The sequence below is a fragment of the Panthera tigris genome, chromosome A2 (assembly GCF_018350195.1).
Source record: "Panthera tigris isolate Pti1 chromosome A2, P.tigris_Pti1_mat1.1, whole genome shotgun sequence".
Taxonomy (NCBI): domain Eukaryota; kingdom Metazoa; phylum Chordata; class Mammalia; order Carnivora; family Felidae; genus Panthera; species Panthera tigris.
Genome location: NC_056661.1, coordinates 58,721,060 through 58,741,309, shown reverse-complemented (window position 1 = coordinate 58,741,309; position 20,250 = coordinate 58,721,060). Strand labels below are relative to the sequence as shown.

Here is a 20,250-nt window from a genome sequence, read left to right as displayed (position 1 = left end):
TCTCCCACCTCATCCTGTTCCCTTCCTTCATTTCTCTGGAGGCACTCCCCAATAAACCACTTGAACCAGAATCACTTTCTCGGGCTCTGCTTATAGGGGAGAAAGGGAGGAGAGAAGGGCAGGTGGGAGATTTACAAATCAAAGCATTTTCTTTTTTTAATTAAAACATTTTTTTCCAACGTTTATTTATTTTTGAGAGACAGAGAGCGACAGGGCACGAGCAGGGGAGGGGCGGAGAGAGAGGGAAACACAAAATCCAAAGCAGGCTCCAGGCTCCGAGCTGTCAGCGCAAAGCCCGACGAGGGGCTCAAACCCACGAACCCATGAACCGTGAGATTATGACCCGAGCCAAAGTCAGAGGCTTAACCGACTGAGCCACCCACAGGCCCCTCTTTTTTTTTTTTTTTAATGTTTACTTATTTTTGAGACAGAGAGAGAAAGACAGAGTGTGAGTGGGGGAGGAGCAGAGAGAGAAGGAGACACAGAATCTGAAGCAGGCTCCAGGCTCTGAGCTGTCAGCATAGAGCCTGATGCAGGGCTCGAACCCGTGCACCATGAGATCATGACCTGAGTTGAAGTCGAACGCTTAATTGACTGAGTCACCCAGGTGACTCAAATCAAAGGCCCCAAATCAAAGTATTTTCAATGACAGTAGCAGATACCTTTGTTCATAAAAATCCTCTGTCCCCACCTCTGGAATGTTCACTGGCTTCTTCACTGAAGCTATTCTCATTGGTCTCTCTCCTCCTCACTCCTTCTTTTCCAGGTTCCCCAAAGCAGCTCCAAATAATTCTTGCTATTTCATGCAGCAATCCAGTGTGCCTCGGTTCAATTCCAAACTCATGTCCAGGCCCACCTTGGTAAATCAAAGCCATTCAGAAACTCAGTTGAATAAAAGGGGGCTTCATTCAAGGTCACTGTGGCAGTAAATTGCAATCATTTATGTTCCTCCATTACACATATGATCCTGTATGAGAAGCATAAATACAATGCTTGGTATACTGCACTCAATGCATGGCATGTGTGCTCATTGGCCAATGTTTCCTAAATGCCTATGATCATTCATTGCATTCCAGGGCATTTAGAATAAAATTTTGACCCTGGCTTATAAGGCCCTACGTGATCTGAACCCTTCAGGCTCCTCTGGCCTTCTTGCCTATGGCTCCCTTCTCACTTTCCAGTCACATGGCCAGGCCCCTTTCTATTTCTTGAATGTGGGTGGCAAGGTCTTCCTTGCCTCAGGGCCTTTATACTGGTTGGTTCCTAGCCAAGTTCTTCCCGTCTTCTCCAGGCTGACTCCTACTCATCCTAAAGTCTCAATTCAAATGTTTCCTTCTCAGAGAGGTTGCTTTGGCCTCTCAAATTAAAGGAGGCCCCCTCCTATTAATTTCCGCCCTGGCATTGTGATGTAGTTTTCCGTTTTTGGCATTTATCACAGTGATTAGTAAGTTTATGTGCTTGCTTGTTTGTCTTTTCATTTGTTCCTTCCATTGCATCTAAACCTCACGATGGCTGGGCGTGTCTTGTTCGTCTTTGCATTCTCCGCGGCTAGTTCAATGTTTGCCCAGTTCTTGGTTGAGCGCCGCTCAACACGAGTTTGCTGAAGGCGCCAAGCAGCAAACCATGCGAAGGTCGCCCTGACATGCCTGCTTCAGACTCCCCGCTGGTCTCCTGGCCTTAGATCATCACCCTCGATTCTGCTTCCAGGGTGATCTTTCCCCTGGCTGCTGCACTCTAACGCGCTTTCCACCGCTCACGATGCCTCCGCGTGATCGCTAGTTACAGATGGGCAGTTTGGACCTTGGAGACTACAACCCCCACAACGCCCCGCGGGCCCGCGCCACATGATTGGCTGAACCTCCGGCGGCGGCCAATAGGACGGGGCTTTGTTGGCTTGTGCCGCAGCAGCCCGAGTCCCGGGAAGCGCGGGGCGCATAGGGAGCCAGAGCCTGGCGTCCGTCTGGTTGCTCTGGAGCTGAGTCGCGTGGCCGCCTGCCGGCTCGCCTCTTGCCATGGGGAGCACCGAGAGCAGCGAGGCCCGCAGGGTGTCCTTCGGAATGGACGAAGAGGAGCGGGTCCGGGTGCTGCAGGGCATCCGGGTGAGCGGGCCGCCGGCGGGCGCGAAGAGCGAGCGCGGCCTGGGCCGGGTGGGCGTGGAGGGCGCGGGCCAGCCTGAGGGGAGGTTCGGGCCCGAGATTGGGCGGGCGCGCCTCGCTCATTGAGCCCTCCCAACGCCTTGGTGGCGAGCATCTCTCCCTCCGCCGTGTACGTGAGGGACCCGAGACTCGGGGGATGCCCGGTGTCCGCCATCTGGGCAGTGGCCGCCTTCAGGCTTCACTACCCTGGCATCGGGGGAGAAAGCGGAGAATGGGGAGAGGTGGGGAGGCCGCATTCCAGCTCCGGTTGAGTTGTTGCAGACCTGCATTTGTTCCCCTGCACCCCAGTGCACACGTCCTGTTACATGTACGTGGGATGCTTCCAGTCCAGGACAACGCAACTGCCTCTTCACTGAGGCTCTCGGATTCTCGACACCGCAGCCGAAGGAGCAGTTTAAAAGTTGTGAATCAGATCATATGCCCTTCCCCTTGCTTAATCCTCTCCAGTGGATGTCTAGTGCATTTAAGATGAAGAGGAACCTCTACCTTGTTTTACAAAGCGGTTCTGCTGACCCGTGTGCCCGCATCTCACCCAGTTCCCTCCCTCCCACCTCCCGTCTATTTACTGGCTTCCTGACTGCAAGATGTTGGCTTGTTCCAAGCATAGGACCTCTGCATTTGCTGTTTTCTGTCCTCTGTCTTTTCCTAGATGAGGCTTTTATCATACTGTCACAGTTTGAGAATCATCTGAGTATCCTTAGGTGACCGGTCAATCTAAAGTAGCTTCCCACCCACACTATCACACATTTTTTTTTTTTTTTTTCATAGAAGAATCACCATTGGGAACCTCTATTGATAGTTAACTTGTTTATTGTGTTTCCCACCACAGTGAAAGCTCCTTGAGACCAAGGCTCTTGTCCTTTTCAAGACTCTATCCCCAGAATTTAGAGGAATAATAAAAGCAGCTCACATTTGAGTTCTTAGTGGGGACCATGGATTCCTCTGAATCCTTTACAGGCAACCTCTCATTTAATTTTCAACAGCCCCGTGGGAGAGGTAGAATTCTAGTTGCCAATAAGGACAAGTAAGGCACTGAGAGGTGAAGTAACTTACCCAAGGTCACCTAGATGACAAGAGGGAGAGCTGGGATTGATGGAGGCCAACTCCAAGCCCTGTTGGCTGAATCCTGCAGTTCATACACCTGTGCCTGGCACGTAGTGGGTGGTTTGTAAACCATTGTTGAGTGGTTCAATGGATAAGACCAGTGAAATAGCAACCATGTTGAAATAGAATGGGGTGAATAGAATAGATAGATAGATAGAATAGAATAGATCGGGGTGTAGGTGAATTAGTTAAATTACAGAGTAACTTAGAAAAAGACCTCAGGAAGTCTGATTTCTGAGCAGATGCTCATTAGCAGTGTGCCCTTGGGTGAACAACTTATTATTTGAATCTCAATCCCTGTGTTTTTAGAAAAATCAGGGGAGGGTGTGTAATCCTAGTTACTGTCTAAGATATGTGTGTGTAAGTGCTTAGAAACAGTAGTGTTTTGTGGGGGTCTCTATTCTTAGTCTAGGATAGTACTTAGCACATTTGGTGCTTGCTAGGCCTTATCTAGTCTTGACCGGGCTCTTGATGAGGACAAAACGGGGAGGAGTTGGCTCCTGTTTGAAGGTTGAGAGGCAGGAGCTGAATTGGAATTTAGAAAAACATCCTTGGCTGTATTTGGGTGCTCTCTCACCTTTGTCACCTGGTATTCTGTGTTTGGGAATGTTGGAAAATTAGGTCAAAGTCAGGTCTTCTAAGATTCAAGGAAGTTGAGTTCCTCTAAGTTGACAGAGGATCATTTTTGGGGGGGCGGTATGATATCAGACTAGTACATTTTACATCTAGTTCCCTTAGATCCGCAAAGTGTAAGTTCTCTTTAAAGATGGAGAATCAGGGCGCCTGGGTGGCTCAGTCGGTTAAGCGTCCAACTTCGGCTCAGGTCATGATCTCACGGTCCGTGAGTTCGAGCCCCGCGTCGGGCTCTGTGCTGACAGCTCAGAGCCTGGAGCCTGTTTCGGATTCTGTGTCTCCCTCTCTCTGACCCTCCCCCGTTCATGCTCTGTCTCTCTCTGTCTCAAAAATAAATAAAACGTTAAAAAAAAATTAAAAAAAAAAAAGATGGAGAATCAGGCTTAGGGCTGTTCAAACTTTGAGGTATTATCTGAGTGACTGATGGGACTTTAGTCCAGATCTTTTGGGTGCAAGAAACAGCCTTTTCTCACTACTCCAAGCTCCCTCCCCCAGTGATATGCAAGGCAGCCTGAAAATTGTGCGATGCAACCTCTACCTGTTCTGACGGGGTACTGGCTCCCCACTTAGTTCTCCCAGAGACTGTTAAAATTAGAGGGAGGTTTGGTGACTGACTGCAAACTCATCAGAATAAATGACTTGCCTAGAGGCACACAGTGGGGTGCATGGCCCCATCATATGAGAGCCCCTTCCTTCCTTCCTTCCTTCCTTCCTTCCTTCCTTCCTTCCTTCCTTCCTTCCACTTGTGTGCCTGGTTTGGGAGAGGGAGATTTGAGAAAGGAGGTGATGGCAATGAAGTGTCCTGTTGTGGGGGCTTTTTCTACTAGCAGAGTTACTTGAGAGTTGGGGAGTCCACCTTGTCCTTAAGCAGGCAAGTAAAAAATCAGTATAGATCATTGGATGAACCAAATGAGAAGTTAGTTTAAGTAGAAAGTAGGTGCCGAAGAAGAGTATCTGCCCCAGGTCCTTCAGAGAAAGTTAAATATTCTTAAAGACTACTTGTATTTAATCCCCAGGCCCTGATCCTGGAAAGTACTCAAGTTCCCTTAAGATTCAGTGCTAGGGCCTTGCTCCTTTGCACATTTATTTGCATAAATTTACATATTGAGTTCAAGCCCTAATTCCACGGAAGGTAAGAGAAATTTAATTAATGCAAAATGCTGCAATTATATGCAACTCCAGTTTTCAGAGCAGGCATGTGTGAAATACATAAAGATCTCATTTTAGCCAGTATATTTAACCTTATCCTCCAATGAGAGAAGGTTCACACACGACAATAATGTCCTGTGTGTGCTCACTTCTCTGCCCCATGGAAGCAGCCGTATTTGGTAACTCAGCTGAAGTTGGTTGCTTTTCAACGTCTAGACTCCACTGTTCTCCAGCCTTTTCCCTTTCCAGCTGCTTGGCTGCCTGCTACTCTTCCCAACTCACTTCCTGGCCGGCTGCATGATAGCTGTGTCCCCAGACCCATCACGCTGTCTTGGCTACATCACATTTGCCATCATTCCTTGCTTTCGTGAGGCAAGTCTGGACCACTGCCGAGGGGAGGACCAAGGAGGATGTAGAAGAGGCACAAGAAACAGTCCCCAAACACGCCCCTGCCAGAGAAGCCATACGCCTGAACACTGTACCTGTAGCCACAATTTATCCGTCACCTCAGAAAATGCTTACTGCACACAGATTACTCGCCAAGCACTGGGCCTGGCTTTGCGGAGGCCATCAGGGACAAAGCATAAGGTCCTTACCCTCATGGAGACCTCAGCCCAATGTCAGAACAGACCAAGAAAGGAAAAAAGAGGCAAAGGAAGAAAAAGCTGCAAGTACTCTGAAGGAAACAAAAGTGTGCAGAGTAACGGGGATCCTTGCTTGCAGTGGGATGGCGGACACTGCCGCTCTGAGCGGGGGACGCTGGAGATGTGCCCGAGCCAGCCATGAGAAGCATGCAATCTGTGCTGTGTTTTCTGAGCACTAGCTCAGATATCCCCCTCCTGCTGACCTTGTGAGCTGTTGTCCACATCTCAGATGTGACATAGGTTCAAGGAGGCCAAGTAACCCAAGGGCGCAGCTAGTTAGGGGTAGAGTTGGAGTCTCATTCCGGCTCCACACGCCATGTGCTTGGCCAGCGACAGAGGGGTCGGGATGTTGAAAGCTGGCCAGGCACTGAGGCTAGACAGGTGATGGGTCCTGAATCGCCAGGGAGGGCTTGTCCGTGTGTTACCTTGGAGGCAACACTGCAGGTCTCTAATCAAGAGTGGCGCTTTGGAAAGATGTTCTCTGATGGTGGTGGTTTTTCTTCTCTGTTTTTAAAATCATATTTTTGAGATGTCTTTTACATGTGAAATTCACCCATTTGAATGATTTTTAGCAGACTTATGGAGTTGAGCAACTGTCACCACAATCAGATTTTAGAACATTTATTCTCAAGACCTAAAAAGATCGTTTGTGCCTATTTGCAGTCAGTCCCCACTCCCACGCCCCGCCCCAGGTAACCATTAATCCTTCTGTTGCTCTGAGTTTGCTTTTTCTGGACACTTCATATGAATGCACTCAGATCTTTGACGTCTGCCTTCTTTCACTGAGCACAATGTTTTTGGTGTCGGTTTGTTGATGTAGCATATATCAGCAGCTTGTTCCTTTTTATTGCCGAGTAGTATCTTATTGCCTGGCTGTCCTGCATTTTGTTCATCCAGTCACTAGTTGGTGGACATTTGAATTGCTTCTGGTTCTTTATATTATGAATAATGTTGTGAACATTTGCATACAACTTTTTTTTTTTTTTGGCGGACCTATATTTTCATTTTTCTTGCATAGATACCTAAGGGTAGAGTTGCTGGGTCATTCTGCTTATGAATTCAGTGAGTTGTTAGGTTTCACTTTTTAAGAAACTGTCAAACTGTTTTCTGAAGCGGCTGTACCATTTTACATTCCTGCTGGCAGTAGATGAGGGTTCCGTCTTCTCGACATCCTCACCAACACTTACTGTTTGTTTTCTTGATTGTAGCAATTCTAGTGGGTATGAAATGGTATTTCACTGTGGCTTGAATTTACATGTGGCATGAATTTCACTGTGGCATGAATTTACATGCAAGTATCTAATCGTGTTGAACATCTTTTCATGGGTTTATTTGCCATCCATAAATTTTCTTTGGTGAAATATGTATTCGGATCTTTTGCCCACTTTTACTAGGGTTGTTTGTCTTTTTATTATGAGTTACACGATTTTTTTAATGCTGGATATGAGTCTTTTTTTTTTTTAATTTTTTTTTTTTAACGTTTATTTATTTTTAAGACAGAGAGAGACAGAGCATGAACGGGGGAGGGTCAGAGAGAGGGAGACACAGAATCTGAAACAGACTCCAGGCTCTGAGCTGTCAGCACAGAGCCCGACGCGGAGCTTGAACTCACGGACCGTGAAATCATGACCTGAGCTGAAGTCGGCCACTTAACCGACTGAGCCACCCAGGCGCCCCTGGATATGAGTCTTTTATCGTATCACAAATTGCAAATATTTTCTCCCAACGTGTGGCTTGTCTTTTCATTTTCTTATTGGTGTCTTTTTTGAAGTACAGACCTTGTAATTTTGATGAAGTTTAATTTATCAGTTTTTTCTTTTATTGGTTGTGCTTCATATCTTAGAAATCTTTGTGTAACCCAAGGTTATGAATTTTTTTTCCTATATTTCTGAGAGTTTTATAGTTTTGGCTTTTATATTTAGTTGTATGATCCATTTTGTGTTAATTTTTATATGTTATGAGGTAAGGCTTTAAATCGGGGGTTGGCAAAGTTTTTCTGTAAATGACCAGTTAGTAAATACTTTCTGTTTTGCTCCCCAGAAGGTCTCTATCACTTCTACTCAACTCTGCCATTATAGGGTTAAAGAAGCCACAGTCAGTGTATAAACAAATCAGTGTGGCTATGTTCTAATAAAACTTTACTTATAAAATCAAGTGTTGGGTTAGATTTGGCTCAAGCACTAGAGTTCACTGAACCCTAATCTAAAGGCCATCTTTTTTTTGCATGACATATCCAATTTTTCTAAACATCATTTGTTGAAAAGACTATCCTTTCCCCCTTGAATTACCTTGGGACCTTCGTGAATATCAATTGACCATAAACATAAGGGTTTATTTCTGGTTTCTCAATTCTGTTGAGAGTTCCATTGATCTATATGCTATATGTCTATCTTTATGCTACTACAACATTGTCATGATCATTGTAGTGTTGTACTAAGTTTCAAAATTGGGAAATACAATTTTTTTTTTTTTTTTTTTTTTGAGATTGGTTTGGCTATTCTGAGTCTGTTGCATTTCCACATAACATTTTAGGATCAGTTGGTAACTTCTGTAAAAAAACAAAACAAAACAAAAAACTCTTAGGATTTTGATGGAGTTTGTGTTGAATCTAGATTACTTTGGGGGAGAATTGCCATTCTATTTTAATGTTTATTCTTGAGAGAGAGAGAGAAAGGCACAGTGCGAGTGGGGAAGAGGCAGAGAGAGATGGAGACACAAAATTTGAAGCAGGCTCCAGGCTCTGAGCTGTCAGAACAGAGCCCGTGAGGTCAAACCCATGAGCCGTGAGATCATGACCTGAGTCGAAGTCAGATGCCCAACCAACCGAGCCACCCAGGTGCCCCAACAATCATCATTTCAACAACATGGAATCCTCCAATATGTGAATATGAAGTCTCTATTTATTTAGATTAAAAAAATTTTTTTCAGCAATGTTTTATACCTTTAATGAACAAATCTTATGTTTCTTTTCTTAAGTTTATTCCCAAGTATTTTTTCTTTTTGATACTAAAATGAATATAATTGTTTTGTTTTTTCTTTTTCTTTTCTTTTCTTTTTTCTTTTCTTTTTTTTTTTTTTGAGAGAGAGAGAGAGAGAGAGAGAGAATCCCATGAGGGGCAGAGAGAGGGAGACAGAGAGAAAGAGAGAGAAGAGAAAAGAAAGAGAGAGAAGCAGGGCTTACCCAGGGCTCATGTTTTACCTGAAGTGGGGCTTGTGCTCACCTGAAGCGGGGCTTGTGCTCATCTGATGTGGGACTTGAACTCATGAACTGTGAGATCATGACCTGAGCCGAAGTCAGATACTTAACGGCTGAGCCACCCAGATGCCTGAATGTAATTGTTTTTTTAATTTAACTTTTGGAATTGTTTTCTTAATTTAACTTTTGTATTCTTCATTGCTAGTATATAGAAATTCAATTGATTTTTGTATGTTGATCCTGTATCCTGCAACCTTGCTGAACTCATTTATCCAAGTTGTTTTTTTCTGTGGATTCCTTATGATTTTATATTGATAGAATGATGCTGACTGTAAATAAGGAAAATTTTACTTCTTCCTTTCTAGTCTGATGCCCTTTCTTTAATTTTCTGGCTTTATTGCATTGGCTAGAACCTCCAATACAGTATTGAATAGAAGTGGTGACAGTGAATGCCCTTGCCCTGCTCCTGAACTTAGATAGAAAACATTCCGTCTTCCACCATTAAGTATGTTAGCTGTAGGTTTTTCATTGTTGCCTTTTCTAAGATTGGTATTTTTAAATAATCTTGGTCACCTCTTCCTCTCTGTTATTATATCCTGTTTGTTGTTTGTAGGCTCTTGGAGTGCAAAGACTTTTATTTATTTCAGTGTCTGGCTCATTTGTGTGTGCGTGTTGGATTGCACGCTTGGATTAATGAACTGATGGTACTTTTAGCCAAGCTGGCGATCTTTGGCAGCTGCACTTGAGAATTTTACCCTTCTGCTTGTTACAGTTCCAGCTTTAACACAGACTTGTTCCATTTGTATGCAGCAGACTTCCTTTTCACCTTGGTATTGCCCCGTGATATGTTTCTTGAGTCTCAGCATGAATGTTGATGCTGCATATCATACATCCTTCGTCTTAGTTGGCTGCTTAGAGGCAGCATGGTGAACCAACTGTCTCAGGAAGCCCTGGCCTGGAGCTCTGACACTCAGAGCAGTAAGTCTCTCTCCTTATATGCAAGACGGACCTGTTTAGTGTAGGTGCCTGGAAAGGGTTGGATCACAAACTCTCTCCGGTCTTTCCCAGCCTCTGTACTCTATCTGGCTGACCATTTGGGGGATTGTAGTTGATGGGGCCACAACAGAAAATGCCAACGTGGCAAGTCAGGACATGGACGGCCGAGTTCTCCACCGTTTTCTGTGAGCAGTATACGGGTCTGGATGTCAAGCACGTGTCGTGTGCCAGTCCCCGGGCTGGGTGCTCTGCCAGGTGTTACTCTTTTTGATGCGTCCCCAACATCACGTCTGACACGCGGTGAGGTGGAGCCAACTCCGCAGGGAAGCAGAGCATTTACCGTTTCTCTGTCTTTCCCCCTGTCAGCTGCTGAGGAGCAGAGGACCATCTGAAAGACAGAAGACTCGGGTAGTGCGTGCCCTCCATTCACCTGGCTCCAGGGTGCCCGAACTCACTATGGTCAAGGACAGTAAAGGGCTGGGCACACAATCACGCTGTACTTTAGGGGCAGACTTAGCAACTTTCAGGGGTTTCTTGAACGTTCTTCAAGTTTTCTTTTAATAGTACTGTGGTATAACCAGGAATGAAATGTAAATAGTGTAAGAGTTAAGGTGATTTCTGTTTTACCTTGTCTGACTTTTCAATATAACCCCGGTATAAGATGAAATTCCCCCCTAATTCTCCCTAACTGTGTCACAGTATGATGTGGAAGATCTTTCTCCATAAAAGTAAAATCTATAAAGTCATGTAAATATAAGGATAGTTGTTAACTCTAACTCTTACTAAGTTCATCTTGGGTCACCTCCCTCATTGGGGAGGTAAAGCCGCTGCACTAGAAGCATCTTTGATCCTTCAGGTTTCCAGTCTACCTTTTCCACCTCTTGGTGGGGGGTCCCTGCTCGCTGTGCTGCAGCAGCTCTGGTTTCCAGATCAAACCTGCCGCCTCTGCTGTTTTCTCTGCGGCTGGTGGAGGCTTCAGAATGTTTCCTAGTTCAGCTTTCTTTCCCTTCTGCGCCCTGGCCATTCTCTTTCATCCTCATTCACGAGCTGTTGACTTTTGGATTCTAAACATCTAACCCAGAGCTGTCCCGTTGCATGTTTCATGGGTGCATGTAATTCACTATATCCGCCAGAACCCACCTGCGTCCCCTCCTCTGCTTCCCTCGAAATCGCTCTTGTTTGTTAAGCTTTGGATGGCTCCAGCCAGCTAGCTCCTCCGCCAGAAACCTGGACCCCACATCCCTTTGTTCTCTATGTTTAATGACAGATCTTGCGTTTTCCCTTCTAACCATTTCTCTGTTTTTGCTTTTGTCCTAGCTAACTCCCCATTCTGTTTTCCCTTGACCATCTGATAAATTGTTCTTTCTCCCTATAGACGTGTCTCCCACAAACCTCTCTGTCCTGGTGCCGGCAGGGTAATTAAAAAGAAAACAACACAAATTTTACTTATCATCAGGCAAATGATGATAAAATTCAGGCAGTTCCAAAGGAGGCATATCGGGGAAAAGTTCATCTCCTTTCCCACTTGTTTCATCCGTCCTGCACTCTGGGGCAGTGCCCCTTACTGGCTGGTTGTGTCAGTGATTGTGCAGAGTTAAAGCTAATTGTGTCATTCCCTTTGGTTAAAGGCAGATTCCTGGGCCTGGCTCACGGGGGCCGTCTGCTGTCGCCTTTTCTGCCTCTGAACATGTTGGTAGGGAGGACACCTGCTCTTCTGTACTCTGAGCTGCCTGTGACTCTGTTCCCCTCTGTCTGCAGTATTTTCTTTCCCTGTGACTGGCTAAACTTCTTGTCATCCTCAGGACCAGTTCAAGTGTCACCTTCCGAAAGGCACCCTCTGATGTCATGCCCTCACCCTGGGTCGTCCCTGTCCTGGGTCTTGCAGACTGTGCTCACCTCCCAGTGCTTCCTGCTTGGGCAGAGATGATCTCTTCCTTGCTTACTCCCTTCCTGCCCCGTGAGTAGGAGCCACATCTGTTTGTCTTTCTGTCCCCAGTATTTAGCCCAGAGCCATTTTTTTTTGCCCCAAACCACGAGTCCAGAAACTTTGTGGAATTAATTGATTCGAATTGATTGCCAACATTTAAAGCTCGGAGGCTTTACATAAATTCAATTTTTAGCTCTTTGGGGGACAAATGGAAAGTCTGGTCCACATTCCCATATGGCAATAACTTTCCCCGAGTTACGAGGTAGCTGCCCTCTCTGAGGGGCATGTGCTCTCACCGCTGTACCCACCATGTTGTCCTTGCACTGTGTTCTTTTCCTACTAGGCCCATTCTACTAATTCTGTCACTTGCCTCACACCTGTGGGCATTTGTGTTTGCCACGCTCAGTGGAGGAGGTCTCCAAGGGCTCTTCTTGTTCTGACATTCTGGGATTTAAATCTGTGGTGAGCAGCCGGTGGATCTAATTTCAGCTCATAGAAAACTGAAAGACTAGTGAACAGAATCTCCAAGGCAACAGCCTTAGGCAAGGAGACAAATCTTTTTAGAACCACAAGATCGGGCAGTGCCTTCAAGGGGCTTGGGGAGTCTGGGCATCAGGAGCCACGGACAGACCCGACTACCTGTGAGCTCATTCTTCTGGAAACTTCCCCAGGTACTCAGCCTGACTGGAGAAGCCCTAGGCCCAGCTTGGAGAGAGCAGTGAGCCCCAGTTTATCTCCTGGCACCCAGCGCATCCTCAGAAAATGTTGCAGCGAGCGGCCTCGACTGTGGCTGTGCAGGCCTAGTGGCTGCTGAGTCACCAGAGAACTCGGGCAAGCCACTTCTCTGCACCACACCTTGTCCATTCTTCTGTGAGCAGGATGCCGCCTCTTCTCATAAATGAGCCGGTGCCATGAACTCATTTGAACATCAGAGCATTTGCTAATGCAAAGAATAATGCTTAGGAAGCTGCCTCCGCATTGCTACTTCTAGATGTGTCTGGATGAGTAACACGTTAAGCCTAACAAAGTGCTAATTTTTCATATTGACATTCTCCTAATTTAAGTAGGCTGTGTGTTTTATGAGTACATACAAGCTCTCCCTCCCACCCCCTATCCAGGGGCTCCATAAAGCATCATCAATGGGGGAAATGTGACCTGCAAATTATTTTTATTTTTCTTGAATTGGCCATTCTGTGCACATGGTTACTTGCCACCCCACAGTGGCTCTCAGTTACTGCTTTCCCTTGTGCAGGTGGCCAGGGTTCGGATCCAAGTCCTGGCCTGAGCACTTAGCACTTAAGACTTTCTGCGATCTTGGGTGAGTTGTTTCACCTCCCTGACTCCAGTGTCTTCTTCTGTAAAATGGGAATGCACTTAGCTTGGGGCCTGGCCTGTGGAGCTCGCTCAGTGAATATTAATTAGGTAGGCTGTTTTTCTCATTATCTTGGAATAGGACCCCCTGTCCTAGGTCGGAAGTTCCTCTGCCCCAACTGTGAGCTTTGTTGCCCCCTTCTGGAGTGTGGAGGCGTTACGCTTGCTCTCTGGTCAGCCCCGTGGCACTCTGATGCCAGGGAGTCCCTAATATCTTTCTTTACATGCAACCTCTCCCAGTGTCCTGTGTAGTTGGTTTACTTGCCTGGGAACAGAGCTGCCCGAATGGATTTAGAGCACCACACACTTGCAGAGCAGTTCTCGGCCCAGCGATGGTGCCTCCTCTCCAGCGAGCCGGGTCTGGGCCTTGCTGTCATCTTTCCCTCGTTTTTCCTTTAAGGCTTCTTGCAAGATGCGTCTTATTTTTAAATGCCAACTGTTCATAGTTTCTCCTGCATCCTTTCAGGCTTTTCCCAAGCCTCCATAGACAAGCCCGCTCTTTCCCTTTTTATAGCACAAATGAGAACATACTGCCTATACCACTTTGTAAATTGCTTTTTTCACTTGCCCTGTGCACGCATTCAGATGCCAGGTCTCCAGTTATTTCGCTTGCGTGGAGTCTTTTGCCACCACATCTTCCCCAGCTCCTGCAGAGGTACATTTCCCAGCCCTCCTACTCCGGACGTGCACTGTTGTAGCAGCGACCCTGCCTTTGGCCCTCTGTGACCTCTGCCCTTCTTGCAGATTTGCCAGGGTATTCTGTGTGAAGAGAAGATTGCGACTGAGGCCCTGCTTGGAAAGTGTCAGCGGCTCCCAGTTGACGGCAGAATAAATTCCATTCTCCTCTTGTCGTTCAAGGCCCTCCCGGTGGCGGGGAGCCCACCAGCCCTCCACGTCTTACTTTCTTCATGGACCTGTGCTCGGTGAGGCCGAACCTTGGACTTCTCCCGCTGTGCCTTCCTTGTACCCTTCCTCTCTGGAACACCTCTTGACCCCCCCACCCTTCTCCACGTCCTCTTTTTACTTTTCAGGCCCGTCTCAGGCGCTCTCTCTTCCAGCTGACGCTTAGGCTCCTTTGGGAGAGCGACTGGGCGTGCTGGCTCAGGCCTCTCACTGATAGCCGGCACCTTGTGTTCTCTGTGCCAGTGCGCCTTACCCACCCTGTCTGACCGTCAGCTCTTTGTGTACAAAGTTCTCAGCTGTTATCTCTTGATATACTCCATCAGAGTAGCTTGGTGTTGTGGACCTGGGCCTTTAATAAATATTTCTTTAGTTCCCTTGTTTAACAAATAGTTGAGTCGGGCACTTTCTGGGCACGGGAGATACAGCGAGGGCGGTACAGCAGACTCCCTGCTCCCATGGAACTTGTCTTCTGGTGGGAGCAATGGCAAGCAGGTGGTCACGTGTGTTAGGTCTCGTGGGTCGCTGTTCTTCCATCAGAAATGGGCAGTACCTACATGTCTTTGGTAAAGCAGCACCCTTCTCCCTGGCCTTTTAGCTGTGAGGTGGCCACCTGACTTACTCACAGACCTGTGTGGTTTGAGAAAGAAGCCTCCTGCCCCCTCTTTGGGAACCGGCCTAGAAATTCAGCGCTTTTGGGTGAGGGACGTGTTTTGGTTGCCATCAGGGAGTGGTGATGGTTGGGCAGTGTGGTCTGGGTGCCTGGCCCCGTGTGTTAGGACAGAAGTGGTGAGGTGTCCATGCATGCGTGCCTTCTCGGGCTCCCGGTTGTCCCCGGAGACTCGGGCAGGCATCAGGCAAATGTGCCCCTTTGGAGGCAGCACGGGTCCCCTCCCCTGAGCCCCTGTGTCACTCTAGGCTGAGGCCAGGTCCAGATTGGAGCCACCAGTTGTGCGCTGGAGGGTGCTTTAAAAAGAATCTGCCCGACTTTTGTACAGATGATGGAAGAGGAGGGAAGAAACCTGGTCAAGGTCACAAAGCTGCACGTGGAACACAGAACACTCAGTTTGTAGTACGCGGCAGATGTTAACCATTGTTACTGTTATCGATTAGCTCATGCATTTTTGCACACTCAGTAAGTGCCTCGTATGGGTGGTAATTAATATTTGTGTACTGCTTTGCAGTTTCCCATAATAGCTGATATTGTTTGTTTACTCTGTGCCAACTGCTTGGTGTAGATTGCTTCATTTAATCTGCACAACAGCCCCGCAGTCTGTACCACTAATTATTTCCATCTCACAGATGAAGAAACTGATTTAGAGGTAAGAAGTCCCCTACCCAAGGTCACGCAGTGAGTAAGCAGCTTAGATGGATTCAAATGCAGGCCTGCCTGACCACGAAGCCCTTAACTCCTGAGCTGTATCACAGTCAGTCCAGGCTCAAGGGACCCCCGTTTTGTGGGTGAGAGATGTGATGCTCAGAGAAGCCAAAGAACTGGGCAGGTCCAGGCCACACAGCAGAGCGCAGGTAGCACTCCTGTGTCCCTGCACTGCTCTGGACGTGGCCCTCTGTCTCCTGACCACACAGGACCCTGTCTGGCCCCCTCAGATGGCACAGTGACCAGTGGGCCTCTGGCACCAGAGCTCCCAGACCCGTCTGGCTCCAGAGGCCCCCATTCTGGTTCTGTTGGTACAGGGAGCCTTGCCCAGATGGTGTTTATTCTCGCATGACTACTGTGTGTATATGTATATTTGTTGATTAAAATATTACTTGCTGTATTTTGTAGCAACATTAAAAAATATTACAAATCTCCTACTGCCAACAAGAAGCTTGCCAATGTTTTCCTTAACCCCTTACTCACCAAGTAGTGTGGTTCAGTGGATGCCCCCCAGGCTGGGATGAAGAAATCGGAGCCCGTGAGTCACCTGTGTAGAACCCCACCATAGCTTCCTTGGTCCTTGAGTCACATTTGGGCTTCTCACGTCGCTCTGCCGGGGCTTGTGGTCTTGCCTTTCCCTGCCGCCTTGGCCTGGTCATCTGGTCCCATTCTCCTCACACGCTGGCCTTCTGTTAGGCACTTGGACATGCCAGGCTCTGTTCTTGTCAGAGGCTTTGCACTTACTCGCGTCTCTGCTTGGCACCAGATCGTTTTCTCCAGGATCTCAACATGTACATGTGGTCAGGCCTCCTCATTTGGGGCGGGAGTTTTAACATTATTGTCTTCGCCTCTGAGGGGCCATCGCCTGTGCCTGTGGCTTCCTATGCTGCCCCCCATGCCCCCATCACTGTGATTCTGTATTTTATTCATTCCTAGCACTTGTCTCCTGACGTGCTTTGCTGATCTTTAAGACACAGGTTTTTAACATCTGTGGGATAGGGTGTCCTGTAATAGGTGGAATGTTCATTTCCTTAGTGTCTTTTTTTTTGTCTTTCTTGAGGTTATTTGAAAAGCAGTGTGATTTACAGTTGATGGAGTCTTAGTTTGGATGAAATAGGATATGTGAAATTGTCTGTTTACTTCTTTATTGTCTCACTTCCCGTGAGAATGTAAGCTCCACGAATCAGGGGCCATGTCTCTTTGACTGCTGTTTCATTGCTGTTTCTTCTCACCCACGGCTTCCAGAACACTGCTATCACGCAGTGAGTGCTTCATAAGCAGATACTTGAGGAAGGAAACTGGACTGTAGTTACGGTGCCCTCGGCCAGGCTGCTTCCTCTGGTCCCCACGTGGCTGCTCTACTGTGGTCTTCTGTGTGTGTGCAGGGCATGCTCTTGCTGATCATGTGACCCTCTTCCACAGCAAGGATTGGGGCCTTACCTGCTGTGGCTGCCTCTTTCATGAGCATCACGCATGCCATTAATGCCTCACCCACACCCGTGTAGATTCTAGGACCACTCAGTGCTCTTGCACGCCCTGTCCCTCAGAGGACTGGGGCCTCTCGCAGGGTCCGCTTGCAGAAGGAGGGGTGAGGGGAGTGATGCCCCGTGGTGTGCTGGTAAAAGTTCCATCAGATCTCTACCCAAGAAAGGACCCTGCTATGTAGTATTTGCCAGTTTCTGTGGTGGACAGACTCCCCAGTCGTGGCCAGTTTCAAGCTCCTGTCATGAAGTCAACCAGCTTGCAAAATTCCTGGAAATTTAAAACTCAGCTCTCACGAGCTGGTTCCAGCGCACCACCCAAACCTTTCCGTGCAGCCTGTGTTCGCTGTTGAGAACCAGCTCCGTGTCCCCACCTCCTGGAAGAACACTGCACCTCAGCTCTGCTGTCGCCTCACACCCCACCTGGTGTCCCACCTTGGCCCTCTGTGCAGCTGCTTTGCGCAAGAAATGGGCAGGCTGCGCTGGAGAACTGCCCCTTCGCCTTCCAGTGTGTTGACTTATCTCAGGCCTTCATCGCCGTGGCCGTAACGAAGTGAGCCAAAAGATCCTAAGGGCTCTTTCCGTTTTCTCGTCTGGGATTTTGTATCCACATCCCAGCTCATTTGCTGCTCTTTCAAAATACCCTATTCTTGATTTCCTTGTTTCTGGTATTCTCAAGTTTTCCCACTAACTACAGATCAGAACTCCTTCTTCTTAACTCTGCGCTCTCCTCTGTTCTTCCCAAGGCAGCGCCAGGCAAAGCCTTTCATTCCATGCCGCTGCCGCCGCCGCCGCCGCTGCCGCCGCCGCCGCCGCCGCCGCTGCCGCTGCTGCTGGTGCCACAGGCCCTTGTCACTTCATGACCAAGGGCCCGCTCCACGCTCCCAAGGGCTCCCTATAGCACTGCAATTCATCCTCTAAAAACCAGCCTGTGTTCCTTCCTGGCCCCCAAACTTTCAGCCACGCCCTGCGATTGTTGGAGCCCCTCTGTCTGACTTCGAAGCTCCTCTCAGTACCAGCCTCATCCAAGTCCTCTTTATAGCCCACACCTTCCACAATGAGCTTACTGCTGCAGGCACACTGGTCTCTGTGCCTCTTCTCTCCGCACCGCACCCTGCACCGTGTGAGGTACCCCCTGCCCCCCAATACATGGTAGCTTCTGTCCTGTCAAATCCTGCTTCCACCCCTCAGGAACCAGCACAGGTACACCTTCCCTGGGATAACCTGCTTTTGCTGAGTGACATCCTGTCTAGACTGCTCATTTTTGTCTTTGGTTCTCTCTTTTTCTTTATAACAGCTTTATTGAGATACGATTCACATACCATACAACTCATCCATTAAAAAACTTTTTTTAATGTTTATTTATTTTTCAGAGACAGAGACAGAGACAGAGAGAGCGAGCAGAGGAGGGGCAGATAGAGAGGGAGACACAGAATCCAAAGCAGGCTCCAGGCTCCAAGCTATTAGCACAGAGCCTGACGTGGGTCTCAAACTCATGAACCGCGAGATCATGACCTGAGCTGAAGTCGGACTCTTAACTGACTGAGCCACCCAGGCACCCCAACAACTCACCCATTTAAAGTGCACACTTCAGTGGTTTTTAGAATTTTCATAGGTATGTGTAACTATCATAATAGTTTTTAGAACATTTTAATCAGCCCCTCCCCCATCTCTTACCTTCTAGCTATCAGTCCTCACTTGTCCTGTTCCTTCAAGCTGAAGGCAACCACTAATCTACTTTTTATCTTTAGAAATTTGCCTATTCTAAACATTTCAAAGAAGTGGAATTATGCAATATGTTGCTTTGTATGTCTGGCTTATTTCCCTTAGTGTAATGGTTTCAGGTTTCATGCATTTTGTAGTGAGTATCAGTATTTCATTCCTTTTTACGGCCAAATAATGTTCCCTTGATGGATGGGCTACATTTTACTTTTCCATTCATCAGTTGAAGCACATTTGGGTTCTTTCCACTTCTTGGTTCTTATGGATAATGCTGACAAGAATGTTCATGTACAAATTTTTGTGGGGATATATATTTTCACTTCTCCTGAGTAGATGCCTAGGAACGGAACTGCTGGATCATATACTAATTCTCTGTTTAACCTTTTGAGGAACTTCCAGACTGTTTTCCACAGTGGCTGTAGAACTTTATATTGCCATGAGCAGTGTACGAGGGTTCTGATGTCTCCATATCTTTGGCAATACTTGTTATCTGACTTAAAAAATTTTTTTTAATGTTTATTTATTTTTGAGAGAGACAGAGTAGGAGTGGGGGAGGGTCAGAGAGAGAGGGAGACACAGAATCTGAAGCAGGCTCCAGGCCCTGAGCTGTCGGCACAGAGCCCATCGTGGGGCTCGAACCCATGAACTGCAAGATCATGACCTGAGCCAAAGTTGGACATTTAACCGACTGAGCCAGGCACCCCTCTGAGTTTTTGATTATAGCCTTCCTAGTGGGTATGAAGTGGTATTTCATTGTGGTTTGAATTTGCATGTCTCTAATGACTAATGATATGAGCATCTTTTCATTTGCTTATTGGCCATTCATATATCCTTGGAGAAATATCTATTCAGATATCTTTTTGCTCGTTTTAAAAATTGGGTTATTTTTCTTTGTATTACTGAGTTGTGAGAGTTCTTCTCTTATTCTAGATACGTAGACTTTGTCACATGTATGATTTGCAAATATTTTCTCCCATTTTGTAGGTTGCCTTGTCACTTGCTTTATTGGGTCTTTGGTACATAAAACTTTTAAATTTTGATGGAAGTCCAAAACAACTTCATTTGCTTTGGTTGCTTGTGCTTTTGGTGTCATATCTTTAAACTCACTGCCAAAGCCAAGGTCATAAAGACTTCCCCTTATATTTCCTTTTATTTACCTGTATGTTGTTTTATCTCCTACATTTAGGTCTCCAGTCCATTTTGAGTTAATTTTTATATACGGTGTGAGGTAGGTGTTCAACTTCCTTCTTTCACATATCGAAATCCAGCTCTGCCTACACCATTTGTTGAAGAGACAAATGGGGGTTCTTTCCCCATTAGATTGTCTTGGCACCTTGTCAATCAGTTGAACTTAGATATACAGCTTTATTTCTGGATTCTCAGTTTCTAACACTGCTGTATACGCTTGGTCTTCTCTTGCCCCATACCGTTAATTATTTAATTTGTATTTATTTGAAACACTAGAGGGACTCTGTTATTACTATTATAATCTTTTGTTGCTAACAAATGTTCATGGTAAACAATTTAAAACACACAAGTGCCCAAAGTGAATGTCCTGCCCCAGCTGCCCCTGAGCCCACTTGCAGGATGTAC

The 20,250-nt window shown here is 46.9% G+C and overlaps 1 protein-coding gene across 4 annotated transcripts in view; it reads left to right on the top strand.

Annotated features, from left to right (window-relative positions):
• The first annotated feature begins 1,922 nt into the window (after positions 1-1,922).
• Positions 1,923-20,250, top strand: part of CHCHD6 (coiled-coil-helix-coiled-coil-helix domain containing 6) — a 249,168-nt gene continuing 230,840 nt past the window's right edge. For all 4 annotated transcript variants that reach the window (XM_042962400.1, XM_042962384.1, XM_042962416.1 and 1 more), the window contains exon 1: positions 1,923-2,099. In XM_042962400.1, the coding sequence (XP_042818334.1) occupies positions 2,013-2,099 (87 nt within the window). In that variant the 5' untranslated portion in view covers positions 1,923-2,012. The remainder of the gene's footprint in view (positions 2,100-20,250) is intronic.